The sequence below is a fragment of the Oncorhynchus mykiss genome, chromosome 7 (genome assembly GCF_057628025.1).
Source record: "Oncorhynchus mykiss isolate SJ-2025 chromosome 7, ASM5762802v1, whole genome shotgun sequence".
NCBI lineage: Eukaryota > Metazoa > Chordata > Actinopteri > Salmoniformes > Salmonidae > Oncorhynchus > Oncorhynchus mykiss.
The window spans coordinates 16131550-16150584 of NC_143028.1; the positions used below are offsets into that span (position 1 = coordinate 16131550).

A 19035-nucleotide genomic window follows, 5' to 3' on the forward strand; every position below is an offset into this window, starting at 1 on the left:
TGAGATGTAAAATGTGAGCCTAATCATCGATAAATCTGCCGATAGGATTGGTGGCTACATGTACTGTATAAAATTGCTTCAACTAGTTACAAGTAAACGAGTTAGGTTCTCAATTGATTTTTTTTGTGGCATTTGTTGAAACCAAACATATGATTCAACGCCAACTGTTATATTTGATTATTAACAAACCTATATTTCAAGTTGCAACCTACTGTATTTATTTTAACACTCAACTTACTTATCCCCTTTGGTTAAACCTAATAACTAAACACAAATACAAATATTTAACGTAAATAAAACCCATCTTTTAATCTTTGTATGGACCACAGAGTTGCCAGCAGTTGTTAAACACTAATGTGGGCACATAAGTTCACATTTCATAAAGACTTTTAATGAAGTAAAAGTTTATGGCCAATACCCTAGACAAATATATATAAGTATTAGCAACTGATGATATTATATTATAATGCCATTCACAAGCACACACACACACACACACACACACAGTGATACATTTCTCCTCGACACCAATGTGCATTAATTACAGGGCAGATTAATCTATATGTATTAGCTTCATAGTAAAGGTCAACAGAGCAAAGGCCCCAGTTATACACCTCACATGGTGACCAGACTGCACACGTCGCGTGCGCATCGGAAAATAAATGTAGAAATCCATGATATTCAATTATTGCACCCACACTGCTCGTGCGCGCGCCAACGAACATCTGCGATGCCAAGGGCTAAAATATACAATTTTTTATTATACTTTTCTATTTCTGACACAGATCGCGCTGAAAGTCCTGCCTCTCCCATCTCCTCATTGGTTTATAGAAGCAGGTACCCAAGTTTCATCTCCTCATTGTCTATACCCACGTGGGTAATTGAAAGATTAAATGTTTTGCCGGTTGTCGTGGTAATACTATGAAAGTTTAGATGCGGTCACCATATAAGTTCAAAGAGGAAAAAGCCTGGAAGGAGAGATGACTAGAAACGATTCGGTTGTCCGTTTTATGTGTGGATTCATTGTCGGAGTAGAGGACCTTGTGCATTTCAGGTAAAATAACAACTCAATGTTTATATCCCAGGACAAATTAGCTAGCAACAGCAAGCTAGCTAAATAGGACACATTAGCTAGCAAGTGCAAGCTAACTAGCTAAATTGCCATACATGTTTAATGCTTTTAGACCTGTCCCCAAATGAATGTCATTGGTTCAGAGTTTGTTTTTATATTTTAACCTGCGTGTCGTGATCGCATTTGGTGTAGCGGGACAAATAAATGTATGCACGATAACGCACGCTCGCAGCCGGTTTGGGTTCCGTGTCAGAATAACCTGATATGAATCAGATTTGGTTTGAGGGCATTTGAGGGGAGGGGGGGGGGGTATAATTTCTTCACAAAAGTTGTGCACTGAGCCTTTACTAGTCCTGTATTAGCAGACCGATATAGCTGTCTGTAGCATGAACAAACTTTATTTTTCAGCATCCCCTCCCCCCACCCAAACTACTTCAATCGGCTATGTTTAAGGGGATCTAGGGGACTGGAGGTTACCACAGCACAGCACAACACCAGACCCTCCTGTCAATCCCTTTCTATAACTCCCTGGCACCCTCCTCAGGCTCGGGGTAGGAAGCGCAGGTTGATGGGTTTGGATGGGATGAGCAGTGTTCTAGTCTTGGGCTCTGTGGTCGGGGCCCCATCCTCTGGCTGGATCTCATAATGCTGCATCAGCTGTAGAGCAAGAGTTCAAGTTCAAGGGTTTAGTGTTAATGAGCCACCTGGTTGTCTGACGTCTCTCTAGCCAGAGAATCAGTTTATAACCATAAAATTAAGTCTCTATAACGTCCCATGCCAACTGGGATAGTAAAAACAGAATATGGCCCCACTCATAAAAATGGGGTTCGTCACACCTGTTCCCACACTTAGATTGCTTCTGGGGATTTACCATTAGCAAATCACCACAGATGATGGACGAAATCCAACAACAATCACCTCCAACAGTCTGTGGTAACCTCATTTTGGCACTGATGGCTTTTTATTTCTCAACACTTCCTTGACAATCTCAATGAAATACTTCTCTTACTCACCCTGGAGAGGGCAAAGTACATCTCTAGCTCTGCCACTCTCTTGCCCACACAGGCTCTCACGCCCACCCCGAAGGGTATAGAGCTGTAGGGGTGGTGTTGGTACGACTCTGGGTCCCCTCGCAGCCAACGCTCAGGCCTGAAACACTCTGCATCCACAAACTCCCCCTCGTCATGACTGGCAGCATAGTGACAGAGATGGAACTGGGTCTGAGGGAGGGGAATAGGAAGTAGGAGACATACAGGAAGGAGAGCGACTGACAGAATTTCATGGAAAGGACATCTCATCCTTTGGGGAAAGAAATAGAGATTTCTTAAGTATTGACAAAGGTAAAAGAGAGATGTTGATATCTTTCTCTCTTCATCGCCTGCCCCTACCTTCTTTGGGAACCAGTAGTTGTCCACAACAACTTCATTGTCTACGGTTAGACGGCCATTCCCTGGAACTACAGGGTACATCCTGAGAGAGAGAACAACTTCAGCAACATGGGGAGCCTCTGTAGGACTGCCTTATATAAACCTGTGTGTGGCTAGGAATGTTCAGTATGCCAGACCTGCCAACCCTGTCCAACTTTTTTAGAGTACCAGACGCTCACAGCAATTTGGAGATTCAACTCGCAAATTTAGTGCAAAGGCATTTTAGAAGCATTGCCTCTGTAGCTAATACCGGACACTCACTCATTTTTCATCGTACAATCTTCTAAACTCCCGACTCCATTTAATGCCAAGACATTTATTTTTGATTATACTTTTGTAATGCTCTTTGTGACGTGGATCATAATTACAGTCTATCAGGTTGCGTGATCCTCGTCATGTTACGTGGAAAATACAACTTATGGGACGCAGAATTAAATGTAATTCACACTCGCACAAATGACACCAGTTATTTGTCGTATTTGCATTTCATTTCTTTCACTAGCAAATGCGAGTGAACTGCTGACACTTTAGAGCCCACTGAATATCCATCTTATGTTCGCTAACGTTGGCTTGAAACAATTAGTGTTCACCTTCCCACAACACACAGAGTCGAAAAGGGATTTGTCCATGTGTTTACGTACAGCTGACAGTCTTCAAACTCAGCACCACATCAAACAGGAGGGGCAGACACCGGGTAGCTACGTCCAATAATGATGTATTCATCTCCATGTCTGTTGACACAAACTCTGTACATGTCTGTGTGTTGCAGCTCGAGAATCGGGATGTTAGTGGATTTATTTTTATTAAAAATGTTGTTTTAAAAAAAATCAGGCCCTATTCATTACCTGCGTACATGGACAGAGAATTGCGTAGTTGGTACCCCATATTTCGTGCATGTTGACAGGTCTGGTCACGTTGGTATTTGGTAAAGTTTTGATACCGGAGAGTTGGCAATGGCAGGTTGTGAGTCTGACCTAGATGGTGTTATTGAGCATTTGAATCATTCGAAAATCAAGGACACACAGGATAAATGGCTATGACCATATAGGAAGAGGTGGAGGGCGCCAATTTCCTTCTATAAGCCTGTCATCCAGGACCTCTATACCAGGCGGGGTCAAAGGAAGGCCCTAAAAAATTGTCAAAAGACTCCAGCCACCCAAGTCATCAACTGTTCTCTCTGCTACCGCACGGCAAACGATACCGGAGAGCTAAGTCTGGGGGCAAAAGGCTCCTGAACAGCTTAAGCCCCAAGCCATAAGACTGCTAAATAGTTCACCATATAGCTAGCTACCTGGACTATCTGCATCGACCCTCTTTGACACATACTTACTCTAAACACATACACACACACTCACCCACGGATAACATGTACACACAGGCACACACTTGCCGCACACACATCACATACGCTGTTGCTTCCGTCTTATCTATGCTGTTGCCTGGTCACTTTAGCCCTACCGATATGTACATCTCTACCTCAATTACCTCATACCCCTGCACATTGACTCCGTATTGGTACCCCATGTACATAGCCAAGTAAATATTACTCATTGTGTATGTATTCCTCGTGTTACAATGTTTTTTTATTTATTATTAAAACATTTATATTGTATTCTGCATTGTTGGGAAGGACCGTGAGCATTTCAGAGTTAGTTTACACCTGTTCTTTACGAAGAATGTGACAAGTCAAATTCTAACACACCATTCAGGTTATATAAGGACATTACTGCCCCCCCCCCCACTCCACCCGCTCCTTACATAAACTGTCCAAAAAGCCTGCCCCATGCCTCCACCTTGACCCTCTGCACTCCGGATGAAATACCAACATGTTATCTCACTTATCAGTCATCATCAGTATAATTGGGGAAATGAAAATGCAAGCACACAGGCAGACAAACTCTTTGACCAGGCATGCTCAAAACAAGAGGCCGGTTGCAGGTCACCGTTCTTGGCGTGTATGTGTTCACCTCAGAACCTGCATGTGTGTACGTGTACATGCATCCGTGTGCGTGTATTCACCTCAGAGTCTCCTTGATGACAGCCTTCAGGTAGGGCATCCTGCTCAGGTCCTCTGATCTAGGCTGCTGTCTTCCCGGACACACAGACATGATCTCACGGTACAGCCTGTCCTGAGACGCGGCGTCGCGAGCCAACTGGTACAATGCCCACGACAAGGTGTTGGACGTCTGAGGCGAAAGGAGAAGGACGATAGAAAGAAAGAGGGGTTTACTTAGAGTGAAGTGATATATACTGAACAAAAAATCTGAAAGCAAGCTGATTGAACAGCACGATCATTACACAGGTGCACCTTGTGCTGGGGACAATAAAAGTCTGTTATAAAAGTCTGTCACACTACACTGCCACAGATGTCTCAAGTTTTGAAGGAGCGTGCAATTGGTATGCTGACTGCAGGAATGTCCACCAGAGCTGTTGCCAGAGAATTTAATATTCATTACTCTACCATAAGCGGTTTGAGGATGTCAACGTTGTAAACAGAGTGCCCCATGGTGGCGGTGGGGTTATGGTATAAGCTGGCATAAGCTACGGACAACGAACACAACTGCATTTTATCGATGGCAATTTGAATGCACAGAGATGCCGTGATGAGTCCTGAGGCCAACTGTCGTGCCATTCATCCGCCGCCATCACCTCATGTTTCAGCATGATAACGCACGGCCCCATGTTGCAAGGATCTGTACACAATTCCTGGAAGCTGAAAATGTCCCAGTACTTCCATGGCTTGCTTACTCAGCAGGCATTTCACCCATTGAGCATGTTTGGGCTAATCTAAATCGACGTGTACGACAGCGTGTTCCAGTTCATATCCAGCAACTTAGCACAGCCATTGAAGAGGAGTCAGATAAGATTCCACAATCCACAGCCTGATCAACTCTATGTGAAAGAGATGTGTCGCGCTGCATGAGGCAAATGGTGGTCACGCCAGATACGCCCCTACTTTTCTCTCATATTCTTATTCTTTTTACCCCTTTTTCTCCCCAATTGGTAGTTACAGTCTTGTCCCATCGCTGGAACTCCCATACGGACTCGGGAGAGGCGAAGGTCGAGAGCCATATATCCTCCGAAACACGACTCTACCAAGCTGCACTGCTTCTGGACACACTACTCGCTTAAGCCCCACCAATGTGTCAGAGGAAACACAGTACATCTGGCGACCGTGTCGGCGTACGTGAGCCCGGCCAGCCACAAGAGTTGCTAGAGCACGATGGGACAAGGACATCCTGGCTGGCCAAACCCTCCCCTAACCCGGACGACGCTGGGACAATTATGCGTCGCCTCATGGGTCTCCCGGTCGCGGTCGGCTGCGACACAGTCCGGGATCGAACCCGGATCTGTAGTGACGCCTCAAGCACTGCAGTGCCTTAGACCGCTGCGCCACTCGGGAGGCCCTACTTTTTCTTTTAAGGTATCTGTGACCAACAGATGCATATCTGTATTCCCAGTCATGTGAAATCCATAGATTAAGGCCTAATTCATTCATTTCAAATGACCGATTTCCTTATATGAACTGTAACTCTGTAAAACCTTTGAAATTGTTACGTTTTAGATTTTTGTTCAGCGTACTTTATCGTCCCTGAGGGGAAATTTGACTTGGACAATTAAAGTGCTGATGTTTCAACAAACAAAAACATATTTTGAGTTGAGGGAGTGGTGGAGGCTGTATCAGAGGCTAGTTATCAAGTGATCATCAACATTTATTGACATCAATTCCTCATAAAATCAGCAGAGGAAATGACTTTGGAACAGTAGACCATCTCAAGTGAGAACACTGATTTCCAGCGAGCAAAACACATTTATCTCTATGACATAACATAAAAGGTGGAATAAATGGAGCTCGAGACTTGTGCTTTACTCAGCAACAGATCCCAGAAAGCAGCAAGTGACGCCTGACAAAAACAAGACCCGACTGCACCAGGGAATGCAGCCAGGCAGGCCATGTAGTGTTTGTATGGTTACTGTGTATCTGTCTGTGGTTATGTGAGTGCATTTTGTACCCTCTAAAATGAATACAAAGTTACACTGCGAATATATATGTCTACAAACTAAAGCAAATGTTTTTAGTATTTATGGCCTGGGGAGAATCGTGTAATCTTAAAGCCAAAATACACCTCCACCCTACAAAAGCCTCTGACTACATCACTTCCCCCATTCCCTAGGACATGTCCAGTAGGCACAAACCAGAAGAAAACATTTTGAAATGTAGAGGAAATAATATAAATTTGCCATTGAGAAATTCACATGTTGGCTTTCCATTTCAAAAGGTTTGTTTACGGTGTACCCTACTGAACGTGACCCTGCTGTTATGTATGGCACCCCCCTCCTCTCTGTATGACCTCCCATGACCCTCTCCTCTCACCGTGTCCACTCCGCCCAGCAACAGCTCTGTGATGCTGATGTACACCTCTTCCAGGGTCAGTTTATCACAGGACAGCAGGTAGGTGAGATACATCCCCTCCACCTGCTTCCCAGCCAGCACCTGGGCATCCATCTGCGCCAACTTATGGTCAATGAGACGCTGAGCTGAGGGTTTATGTAGAAATACATTGAACACACACATTCATGTAGGGGACGCACACAAACACACACTGAACATAGCTCAACAGTCAGTCTCCCTTGGCACACTAACAAAGTTCCCACATAGGCCTGCGATTTCCGACCCGTCTCAACGGTGCTTAGCGGCTGACAGTGGCTGATGTGACAGGGAAAGCCCTTGTGCAATAGAAATAACCGTACGCTTGCATTGTGGAGGTCGAACCTACCATGTCTACTTTCCAACCTTTAAGTCTGCTTGTCGCTCAATAGAAGGAGACATACAAACATACCTACAGCCACCAGGTCGTCCCAGGCTTGGACAAATCGTTTCCAGAAGGGCAGGACGTTGCGTGTCCAGAGCGGGAGGAAGAGGACGGTCTCAGACAGGGTTAGCATGTTGTTGGCTGCAGCGATGAACTTCAGCGTGTCCTTAGGGATCTCCTCTTGCAGACAACCCAGCCGCGTCTCAAACAGGATGGAAGAGATCCCTGCAGGGACGGAGAGAACACAGTTGAACAATGAGGACGACACAGAGCTGGTGGGATTCTCGGTATCCTAGATGCATATCTCCTGCCGTTGTGCCCCCGAGCAAGGCACTTTACCTAAGCTGCTGACTGTGGCAGACTCTGGCTTCCAACCCCACTGGGTGTGTGTGTGTTTCTGAAGGGGTTAAAAGCATAAATAATACTGAATGAACCAATGGTATCACACCTTCAAAGCCAAACTTGTAGAGCTCTGCGGTGAGGTCTGGTACGGTGGTGTGGTCCTGACTGCGGAGGCGGAGGCTCTCAATACGCTGTAGCAGGTCCCCTACCACCTGGTGGATGACAGGCGCGTACGCAGACACCTCCGCTAGCTTCAGCATCTTTGGATTTAGGACACTACGGATACGGTGCCACTGTGGGCCTGTACTGTAGGAGAGGAGAGGAGGGGACAGACTGAATCTATAGTGGATATTCAGAATAAAGGGGTGGAGGTTTATCTACAGGTCGTGGCCAAAATAAAGGAAAAACTTAAATGAAGGATACAAAGTATATTAAACGCAGCTGCTTCCACACAGTAAGCAATGAGCATCCCAGATCGCAACCCAATTGAACACTTATGGAAGATTATAGAGCAGCGCCTGAGACAGCGTTTTCCACCACCATCAACACAACGCCAAATGATGGAATTTCTCATGGAATAATGGTGTCAAATCCCTCCAATAGAGTTCCAGACACTTGTAGAATCTATACCAAGGCACATTCAAGCTTTTCTGGCGACTAGTGGTGGCCCAATGCCCCATTATGTTGGCCGAATGCCCCATTATGTTGGCCCAATGTCCCATAATGTTGGCCCAATGTCCCATAATGTTGGCCCAATGTCCCATAATGTTGGCCCAATGTCCCATAATGTTGGCCCAATGTCCCATAATGTTGGCCCAATGTCCCATAATGTTGGCCCAATGTCCCATAATGTTGGCCCAATGCCCCATAATGTTGGCCCAATGTCCCATAATGTTGGCCCAATGCCCCATTATGTTGGCCCAATGCCCCATTATGTTGCCCCAATGCCCCATTATGTTGCCCCAATGCCCCATTATGTTGGCGTTTCCTTTATTTTGGCAGTTACCTGTCTGTTAGATTGATCATGTTGGAGGTGGAGGGGTACTACTGAAACAAGTTTACCTGTAGAGTTAGGGTTTCCTCAAACCAGACCAACATGGCTTTTACCCAAGGCAATGATTTATTGCCAATAACTGTCATTGTGTATCTTTGAAGCATAGGGTGTAAGCAATGTTCCCTCTAAGCTGCGCACCTCCCCCAGGATGCCACGCAGAGGAAATGCCATGCAAAGACGTAAGAGATTGAACTTCACTGAGTTCGCCGCATTAGTTTGCACTATATAGATTACCATTTTCTCTGCGATTGAATCAACAGGATAAACTGGGTGGTTCGAGCCCTGAATGCTGATTGGCTGACAGCCGTGGTATATCAGACCGTATATAATTACGTTGGTAGCCGGTTTATAATAGCAATAAGGCACCTCGGGGGTTTGTGGTATATGGCCAATATACCATGGCGAAGGGCTGTATCCAGGCACTCCGCGTTGTGTCGCTAGTTGTAGGCAGAGCCAGTGTGCAGCAGAGTATAATTATTTGGGTGGGGGTAGCCCATGAGCGGTCTTTCAGTCACCCGCGAGTGAATGCGCTTTTCAGGTCAGTTCAGAGCACGCATGTGCACATTTGTTGATTTTCTTTGCTAGTTAGCGAGTTATTTGCCCAGTTATTGATAATTATAAACTGGGTGGTTCGAGCCCTGAATGCTGATTGGCTGACAGGCGTGGTACATCAGACCGTATACCATGAGTATGACAAAAAATGTATTTTTACTGCTCTAATTACGTTGGTAACCAGTTTATAATAGCAATAAGGCACCTCAGAGGTTGTGGTATATGGCCAATATGCCACGGCTAAAGGCTGTGTCCAGGCACTCACGACACAACAACATCCCTTAGCCGTGGTATACTGGCCATACACCACAACCCCCAAGGTGCTTTATTGCTTAAATATAGGTCAGCAATGGGGAGTTACCGCTCCCTACAAGAGCACAAAACGTGTAGGCCACATTTCAAGCTCTCTTTGAAATGCTAATCAGCTTAAAAGCTTACATCTTAATTAAAGGGGCAGTGTTATATTTTGAAACACGCTTGCATATCCTACATTGTCTAAGTCTCTGTATGGCAATAATACATTGTATTTTGTAAAGTGGTTTCTTGCATCATACAACACAATGTACTGTCACCCTATAGTGTCACAGGCCAAGTAAAACATGATTAATATCAAGCGTTGCATAATGTTAAAAACATGATTAAAAATCGAATGCAGTATGGGCCTGCATTGAACATCACATATAGGCTACTGTAGGCTATATCACGGAAATCTAAAGCTATTTCCATGTGAAAATGTTATGGGATTTGCGCCATTGGTTTTGTTGGTGGGCCTACATTACGCTCAAATAGCCTATTGGCTACTGTCTAAAACTGTAATGGTACAGCCGCAGGGTTTACTGTAAACATGTGCCGGAAGTTGCACAAAATCCTCACAACAGTTTCACGAGAGCAAATATTTCCTCAGTGTGCCAAAATAATGAGGTAACAGTGTGTGTAAGTATTAAACCTTTCCTACACCCAATCTAGGAATAGTCCTTGATGTGGTTCATCGGCCACTCACTCCACATGGAGTCCATAGGCCTGTCCCCTCATATCGCGGTACTCCTTCCAGTGTGGCAGCTCTGTCCGGACCGGGTAGCGGCCCTCCTGACGGATCACCTGGGATATGAGCTCTGGAGACGCCACGTTCACCACATCAAACGGGCCGAACCGCGAGCGCCAGATGGGCCCGTACAGTTTCTTGTGTTCAACCTGGGTTGGGGGCAAAGAGTAGAAGATATTTGATTCTGGAAATGTACACAAAGATGTTGGAAATGCACAGTGAGACAGTCCTATATAATTATATTTAATATATTAATGATTCACAAAATATACACCGAGTATACGAAACATTAGGAACACCTGCTCTTTCCATGACAGACTGACCAGATAAGTCCAGGTGAAAACGATGATTCCTTATTGATGTTACCTGTTAAATCCACTTCAATCAGTGTAGATGAAGGGAAGATGGCAAGTTGAAGATGGATTTTTAAGCCTTGAGACATGGATACACTTCCGGCGCCGACAGAGATGGCCGCCTCGCTTCGCGTTCCTAGGAAACTATGCAGTTTTTTGTTTTTTTACGTGTTATTTCTTACATTAGTACCCCAGGTCATCTTAGGTTTCATTACATACAGTCGAGAAGAACTACTGAATATAAGATCAGCGTCAACTCACCATCAGTACGACCAAGAATATGTTTTTCGCGACGCGGATCCTGTGTTCTGCCTTACAAACAGGACAACGGAGTGGACCCTATGCAGCGACCCAAAAAAACGACTCCGAAAGAGAGGGAAACGAGGCGGTCTTCTGGTCAGACTCCGGAGACGGGCACATCGCGCACCACTCCCTAGCATTCTTCTTGCCAATGTCCAGTCTCTTGACAACAAGGTTGATGAAATCCGAGCAAGGGTAGCATTCCAGAGGGACATCAGAGACTGTAACGTCCTTTGCTTCACTGAAACATGGCTCACTGGAGAGACTCTATCCGAAGCGGTGCAGCCAACGGGTTTCTCCACGCATCGCGCTGACAGAAACAAACATCTTTCTGGTAAGAAGAGGGGCGGGGGCGTATGCCTTATGGCCAACGTGACATGGTGTGATGAAAGAAACATACAGGAACTCAAATCCTTCTGTTCACCTGATTTAGAATTCCTCACAATCAAATGTAGACCGCATTATCTACCAAGAGAATTCTCTTCGATTATAATCACAGCCGTATATATCCCCCCCAAGCAGACACATCGATGGCTCTGAACGAACTTTATTTAACTCTCTGCAAACTGGAAACGATTTATCCGGAGGCTGCATTCATTGTAGCTGGGGATTTTAACAAGGCTAATCTGAAAACAAGACTCCCTAAATTTTATCAGCATATCGATTGCGCAACCAGGGGTGGAAAGACCTTGGATCATTGTTACTCTAACTTCCGCGACACATATAAGGCCCTGTCCCGCCCCCCTTTCGGAAAAGCTGACCACGACTCCATTTTGTTGATCCCTGCCTACAGACAGAAACTAAAACAAGAGGCTCCCACGCTGAGGTCTGTCCAACGCTGGTCCGACCAAGCTGACTCCACACTCCAAGACTGCTTCCATCACGTGGACTGGGAGATGTTTCGTATTGCGTCAGATAACATTGACGAATACGCTGATTCGGTGTGCGAGTTCATTAGAACGTGCGTTGAAGATGTCGTTCCCATAGCAACGATTAAAACATTCCCTAACCAGAAACCGTGGATTGATGGCAGCATTCGTGTGAAACTGAAAGCGTGAACCACTGCTTTTAATCAGGGCAAGGTGTCTGGTAACATGACCGAATACAAACAGTGCAGCTATTCCCTCCGCAAGGCTATCAAACAAGCTAAGCGCCAGTACAGAGACAAAGTAGAATCTCAATTCAACGGCTCAGACACAAGAGGCATGTGGCAGGGTCTACAGTCAATCACGGACTACAGGAAGAAATCCAGCCCAGTCACGGACCAGGATGTCTTGCTCCCAGGCAGACTAAATTACTTTTTTGCCCGCTTTGAGGACAATACAGTGCCACTGACACGGCCTGCAACCAAAACATGCGGTCTCTCCTTCACTGCAGCCGAGGTGAGTAAGACATTTAAACGTGTTAACCCTCGCAAGGCTGCAGGCCCAGACGGCATCCCCAGCCGCGCCCTCAGAGCATGCGCAGACCAGCTGGCCGGTGTGTTTACGGACATATTCAATCAATCCCTATACCAGTCTGCTGTTCCCACATGCTTCAAGAGGGCCATCATTGTTCCTGTTCCCAAGAAAGCTAAGGTAACTGAGCTAAACGACTACCGCCCCGTAGCACTCACATCCGTCATCATGACCATATCACCTCCACCCTACCTGACACCCTAGACCCACTCCAATTTGCTTACCGCCCAAATAGGTCCACAGACGATGCAATCTCAACCACACTGCACACTGCCCTAACCCATCTGGACAAGAGGAATACCTATGTGAGAATGCTGTTCATCGACTACAGCTCGGCATTCAACACCATAGTACCCTCCAAGCTCGTCATCAAGCTCGAGACCCTGGGTCTCGGCCCCGCCCTGTGCAACTGGGTACTGGACTTCCTGACGGGCCGCCCCCAGGTGGTGAGGGTAGGCAACAACATCTCCTCCCCGCTGATCCTCAACACTGGGGCCCCACAAGGGTGCGTTCTGAGCCCTCTCCTGTACTCCCTGTTCACCCACGACTGCGTGGCCACGCACGCCTCCAACTCAATCATCAAGTTTGCGGACGACACAACAGTGGTAGGCTTGATTACCAACAACGACGAGACGGCCTACAGGGAGGAGGTGAGGGCCCTCGGAGTGTGGTGTCAGGAAAATAACCTCACACTCAACGTCAACAAAACTAAGGACATGATTGTGGACTTCAAGAAACAGCAGAGGGAACACCCCCCTATCCACATCGATGGAACAGTAGTGGAGAGGGTAGCAAGTTTTAAGTTCCTCGGCATACACATCACAGACAAACTGAATTGGTCCACTCACACAGACAGCATCGTGAAGAAGGCGCAGCAGCGCCTCTTCAACCTCAGGAGGCTGAAGAAATTCGGCTTGTCACCAAAAGCACTCACAAACTTCTACAGATGCACAATCGAGAGCATCCTGGCGGGCTGTATCACCGCCTGGTATGGCAACTGCACCGCCCTCAACCGTAAGGCTCTCCAGAGGGTAGTGAGGTCTGCACAACGCATCACCGGGGGCAAACTACCTGCCCTCCAGGACACCTACACCCGATGTCACAGGAAGGCCATAAAGATCATCAAGGACATCAACCACCCGAGCCACTGCCTGTTCACCCCGCTATCATCCAGAAGGCGAGGTCAGTACAGGTGCATCAAAGCTGGGACCGAGAGACTGAAAAAACAGCTTCTATCTCAAGGCCATCAGACTGTTAAACAGCCACCACTAACACTGAGTGGCTGCTGCCAACACACTGACACTGACTCAACTCCAGCCACTTTAATAATGGGAATTGATGGGAAATGATGTAAATATATCACTAGCCACTTTAAACAATGCTACCTTATATAATGTTACTTACCCTACATTATTCATCTCCTATGCATACGTATATACTGTACTCTATATCATCGACTGTATCCTTATGTAATACATGTATCACTAGCCACTTTAAACTATGCCACTTTGTTTACATACTCATCTCATTTGTACATACTGTACTCGATACCATCTACTGTATCTTGCCTATGCTGCTCTGTACCATCACTCATTCATATATCCTTATGTACATATTCTTTATCCCCTTACACTGTGTACAAGACAGTAGTTTTGGAATTGTTAGTTAGATTACTTGTTATTACTGCATTGTCGGAACTAGAAGCACAAGCATTTCGCTACACTCGCATTAACATCTGCTAACCATGTGTATGTGACAAATAAAATTTGATTTGATTTGATTGTGTATGTGTGCCATTCAGAGGGTGAATGGGCAAGACAAAAGACTTAAGCGCCTTTGAACAGGGTATTGTGGTAGGTGCCAGTTGCACCGGTTTGTGTCAAGAACTGCAACGTGGGCCAGCATCCCCATAGAATGCTTCTGACACCTTGTAGTCCATGCCCTGACAAATGGAGGCTGTTCTGAGGGGAAAAGGGGGTGGACTTAATATTAGGAAGGTGCTCTTAATGTTTTGTACACAGTGTATATTTACTAAAAATAACAGTATATAAACTACTTATTATCCTAATTAGTCAAATCAACCTCTAGTTTAATAAACCATGAATCCAGGTGCATAACTTCTGGGGTCATGATCCCACCAATATCAGAGCCAATTTGACCTCCTAAATAAAATGCTATGATACATTTGATGGATGTGAAATGATTTAACCACCTTAGGTACTGGCTTTCTACACAGTACTACTAAATTCCAAATGTTATGACTGGATCACCCCTGGTAAACTCATCAGCACAAATAAGAATTATAGAAAATGATATTTTTGAAATAGAGCAAGTTTCTATTGCGAAGTGACATCTCGCATGTGAGTCCTACTTCTCAAAATGACTGGTCATTTGTGGCATTGTAGGAGGAAAGCACTCATGTTTATACAACCTAATAATCGCCCTGAGAATACTTCCAGAACCACCTTCATATTTTATTTCAATTAAGAAAATCTACAAAATAAATTGGCCTACCCTAGTCTTTATTAATATACATACAGTTGAAGTCTGAAGTTTACATACACTTAGGTTGGAGTCATTAAAACTCGTTTTTCAACCCCTTCCACAAATGTATTGTTAATAAACTATAGTTTTGGTAAGTCGGTTAGGACATCTACTTTGTGCACGTGTAACAGTATAACTTTAGACCGTCCCTCGCCCATACCCGGGCGCGAACCAGGGACCCTCTGCACACATCAACAACAGTCCCCCTCGAAGCATCGTTACCCATCGCTCCACAAAAGCCGCGGCCCTTGCAGAGCAAGGGGAACCACTACTTCAAGGTCTCAGAGCAAGTGACGTCACTGATTGAAACGCTATTTAGCGCGCACTATTCCACTGCTAACTAAGCTAGCCGTTTCACATCCGTTACACACGACACAAGTCCCTTTTCCAACAATTATTTACAGACCGATTATTTCACTTATAATTCACTGTATCACAATTCCAGTGGGTCAGAGGTTTACATACACTAAGTTGACTGTGCCTTTAAACAGCTTTGAAAATTCCCGAAAATTATGTCATGGCTTTAGGAGCTTCTGATTGACTCAAATGATGTCAATTAGCCTATTGGAGGTGTGGCTGTGGATGTATTTCAAGGCCTACCATCAAACTCAGTGCCTTCAAAATAAATCAGCCAAGACCTCAGAAAAAAACACTGTAGACCTCCACAAGTTTGGTTCATCCTTGGGAGCAATTTCAAATGCCTGAAGGTACCACGTTCATCTGTACAAACAATAGTACGCAAGTATAAACACCATGGGACCACGCAGCCGTCATAACGCTCAGGAAGGAGATGCGTTCTGTCACCTAGAGATGAACGTATTTTGGTACAAAAATAGCTAATCAATCCCAGAACAACAGCAAAGGACCTTGTGAAGATGCTGCAGGAAACAGGTACAAAAGTATTTATATCCACAGTAAAACGAGTCCTATATCGACATAACCTGAAAGGTCGCTCAGCAAGGAAGAAGCCACTGCTCCAAAACCGCCATAAAAAAGCCCGACTACGGTTCGCACATGGGGACAAAGATCGTACTTTTTGGACAAATGTCCTCTGGTCTGATGAAACAAAAATAGAATTGTTTGGCCATAATGACCATTATCATGTTTGGAGGAAAAAGGGGGAGGCTTGCAAGCCGAAGAACACCATCCCAACCGTGAAGCACAGGGGTGGGAGCATCATGTTGTGGGGGTGCCTTGCTGCAGGAGGGACTGGTGCACTTCCAAAATAGATGGCATCATGAGGGAGGAAAATTATGTGGATATATTGAAGTAACATCTCAAGACATCAGTCAGGAAGTGAAAGCTTGGTCGCAAATGGGTCTTCCAAATGACCCCAAGCATACTTCCCAAGTTGTGGCAAAATGGCTTAAGGACAACAAAGTCGAATTGGAGTGGCCATCACAAAGCCCTGACCTCAATCCTATGGAAAATTTGTGGGCAGAACTGAAAAAAGCGTGTGCGTACTACAAACACCAACGTCTAGCGCCATGGCGGATGAGATAGCAAAAGCTCAGGTTGCCCAGCCCGGCGGTGATACAATCTTCGGCAAAATCATTTGCAAGGAGATTCCTGCAAAAATATTATTTGAAGATTTGAAGTCCGACAAACCTGACTCAGTTACACCAGCTCTGTCAGGAGGAATGGGCCAAAATTCACCCAACTTATTGTGGGAAGCTTGTGGAAGGTTACTCAAAACGTTTGACCCAAATTAAACTATTTAAAGGCAATGCTAGCAAATACTACTGAGTGTATGTCAACTTATGACCTACTTGGAATGTGCTAAAAGGAATAAAAGCTTAAATAAATAATTCTCTCTACTATTATTGACATTTCACATTCTTAAAATAAAAGTGGTGATCCTAACTGACCGAAGACAGGGAATTTTTACTAGGATTAAATGTCAGGAATTGTGAAAAACTGAGTTTAAATGTATTTGGTTAAGGTGTATGTAAACTTCCAACTTCAACTGTACATGTGACACTGCACAGCAGTAAACTGGTCTATTTCACCATTATTATTTTCTTCTTCTTGATTTCAATAGGTAAGGGAAACCAGGTACTGGCGTTTACGTACTGTTTCTTGATCGAGTAAAAGGTATTCTTATACCACATTTTTGTGCAACAATAGTATAAATGCATTCAATTGGCGGAGGTGAGACTGAAAAAGAGAGCACTGGTTGAGAGTGCTGCAGTTATCAATTGTGATCATGGTTACAGCTCTATTGAAAACGTATCATTCTACACATTTAATGCCTGTTTCATTGTGGACTTTTCACTGAAATTAGATGTTGGCCTACCTGCATCTAGCTCAGCAAACCATGTCAAAATTGAATTGCGATTATAAACCCAGATTTTAGTCAGTAGCCTATACCTATTGAAATAAGTAAATCTCGCAAATAGGCCATTTATAACGGTTTGTAGTCTTAACATCTGCCACAAAGTAACGGCAGACCATGTACCACCTGAATTACCAAAAAATAATTATGTTCTAATTACGTTGGTCACCAGTTTATAGAAATAAGACACCTCAGGGGTTTGTGGTACCACACCTCCGGTCTAATTGTTTCATCATAGCAGTCGTCAAAGTTACATCGACATCCTTTGATGGAAAATGATCTAGATAGTTGAATAAGAGCCATTTACCTATTCTCTTGCAACATATTCTTAAACTCACAATTATAATTTTGATGGAAAATCGAATTAGCTTCTTAGTCTACGTCGTCAAAAATGACGTTGATATAATTTAATTCGCTCGATAACGTGCACTCACGAAACGTATGAAACTAGACATACTTGGATGAAAAAGTGGCAGAAATGAGAGGTTGTGGGATTCGTTTTACCTGCATCGCATGGCTCTTATCTGCATATCCCTTCACGAACAGCCAATACACAGTCGTGGCCAAATTAGGTCCGTGTAGATCGTCTATTGTTTTGCACTTCTCCGGAGTTGTTTCTATCGTTGTCTGCAATTTTTGTCCCACGTGTCTGCTGGCACCGGACTTGAACCTCCGACCACCAGACACAAAGCCGTCCAGCGCCACTGACAGTTTCTGGCGGTGGTGAACTGTGAGTCGGAGCGGCCTGGTCACCGCAGCAGGGCTACACATGTTGAGTGGAGCGCATACAAATTCATTCTACCATCTGTGGCTTTTTAGTACAGTTTGCCCTGCAGCACATTGGGACTCGCCCATACGTTTCACATTTCAACGTCACGTGCACAAGTACAGTGAAATGCCTTTTATGCAAACTCAAAACCCAACAATGCAGTTATAAATAACTATGTAATACTAAAAATAACGTTAAATCAAAACACGAGATATAAAAACAAGAACATGATAAAGCAAGCATACTATAATATATACAGGATCTGTTCCAGTACCATATTTACAAATGTGCAGGGATATTGGATCTATAGAGGTAGATATGAATAAGGGGTAAGGTGACTAGCCATCAGGATATGATAGACAGAGAAGCAGCATGTTATACGATTGTGTGTGTAGGTGCGTTTAGAGTCAGTATAAATGTGCATATGTGTTTGTGAGCAAATGGAGTGAGTGTGTGTGCAGTAGTGTGTAGGGCCCTGTAAGTGTGCAGAGACAACTCAATTCAGTCTGTGTAGCCATTTAGTTAGCGGTCTTATGGCATGGGAATAGAAGCTGTTCAGGAGCCTGTTGGTGTCAGACTTTATGCACTGGTACTGCTGGCCGTGCAGAAGCAGAGAAAACAAATAGTCTATGGTTGGAGTCTAATGATTTTCCGGGCCTTCCTTTCACACCACCTGATATTGAGTTCCTGGATGGCAGGGAGCATGGCCCGTGTTATGTACTAGGCTGTCCGTACCACCATGTAATCTAGGCCGGTGCTATTGGCATACCAAGCAGTGATGCAGCCAGTCAAGATGCTCTCAATGTTACAGCTGTAGAACTTTGAGGATTTGAGTGTCCATGACAAACCTTCTCAACCTTCTGAGGGGCAAGAGGCACTGACGTGCCTTCTTCGCGACTCTGCGCAGACCATTTTAAGCACTGAGGAACTTGAAGCTTTCGACCCACTCCACTGCAATTCCGTCGATGCGGATG

General features: G+C 44.9%; 1 protein-coding gene across 1 annotated transcript; it reads right to left on the bottom strand.

The window, feature by feature from the left end:
• Positions 1-283: 283 nt before the first annotated feature.
• Positions 284-18179, bottom strand: LOC110527483 (sterol 26-hydroxylase, mitochondrial). The gene is made up of 9 exons (XM_021608778.3): positions 17797-18179; positions 10262-10452; positions 7762-7961; positions 7341-7538; positions 6875-7038; positions 4519-4685; positions 2461-2542; positions 2086-2292; positions 284-1729 (listed from the first exon to the last, which is right to left on the bottom strand). Exons 1-9 carry the CDS (start codon positions 18061-18063, stop codon positions 1613-1615), a joined length of 1593 nt encoding a protein of 530 aa, XP_021464453.3. The 5' UTR covers positions 18064-18179; the 3' UTR covers positions 284-1612.
• Between the last annotated feature and the right edge of the window lie 856 nt (positions 18180-19035).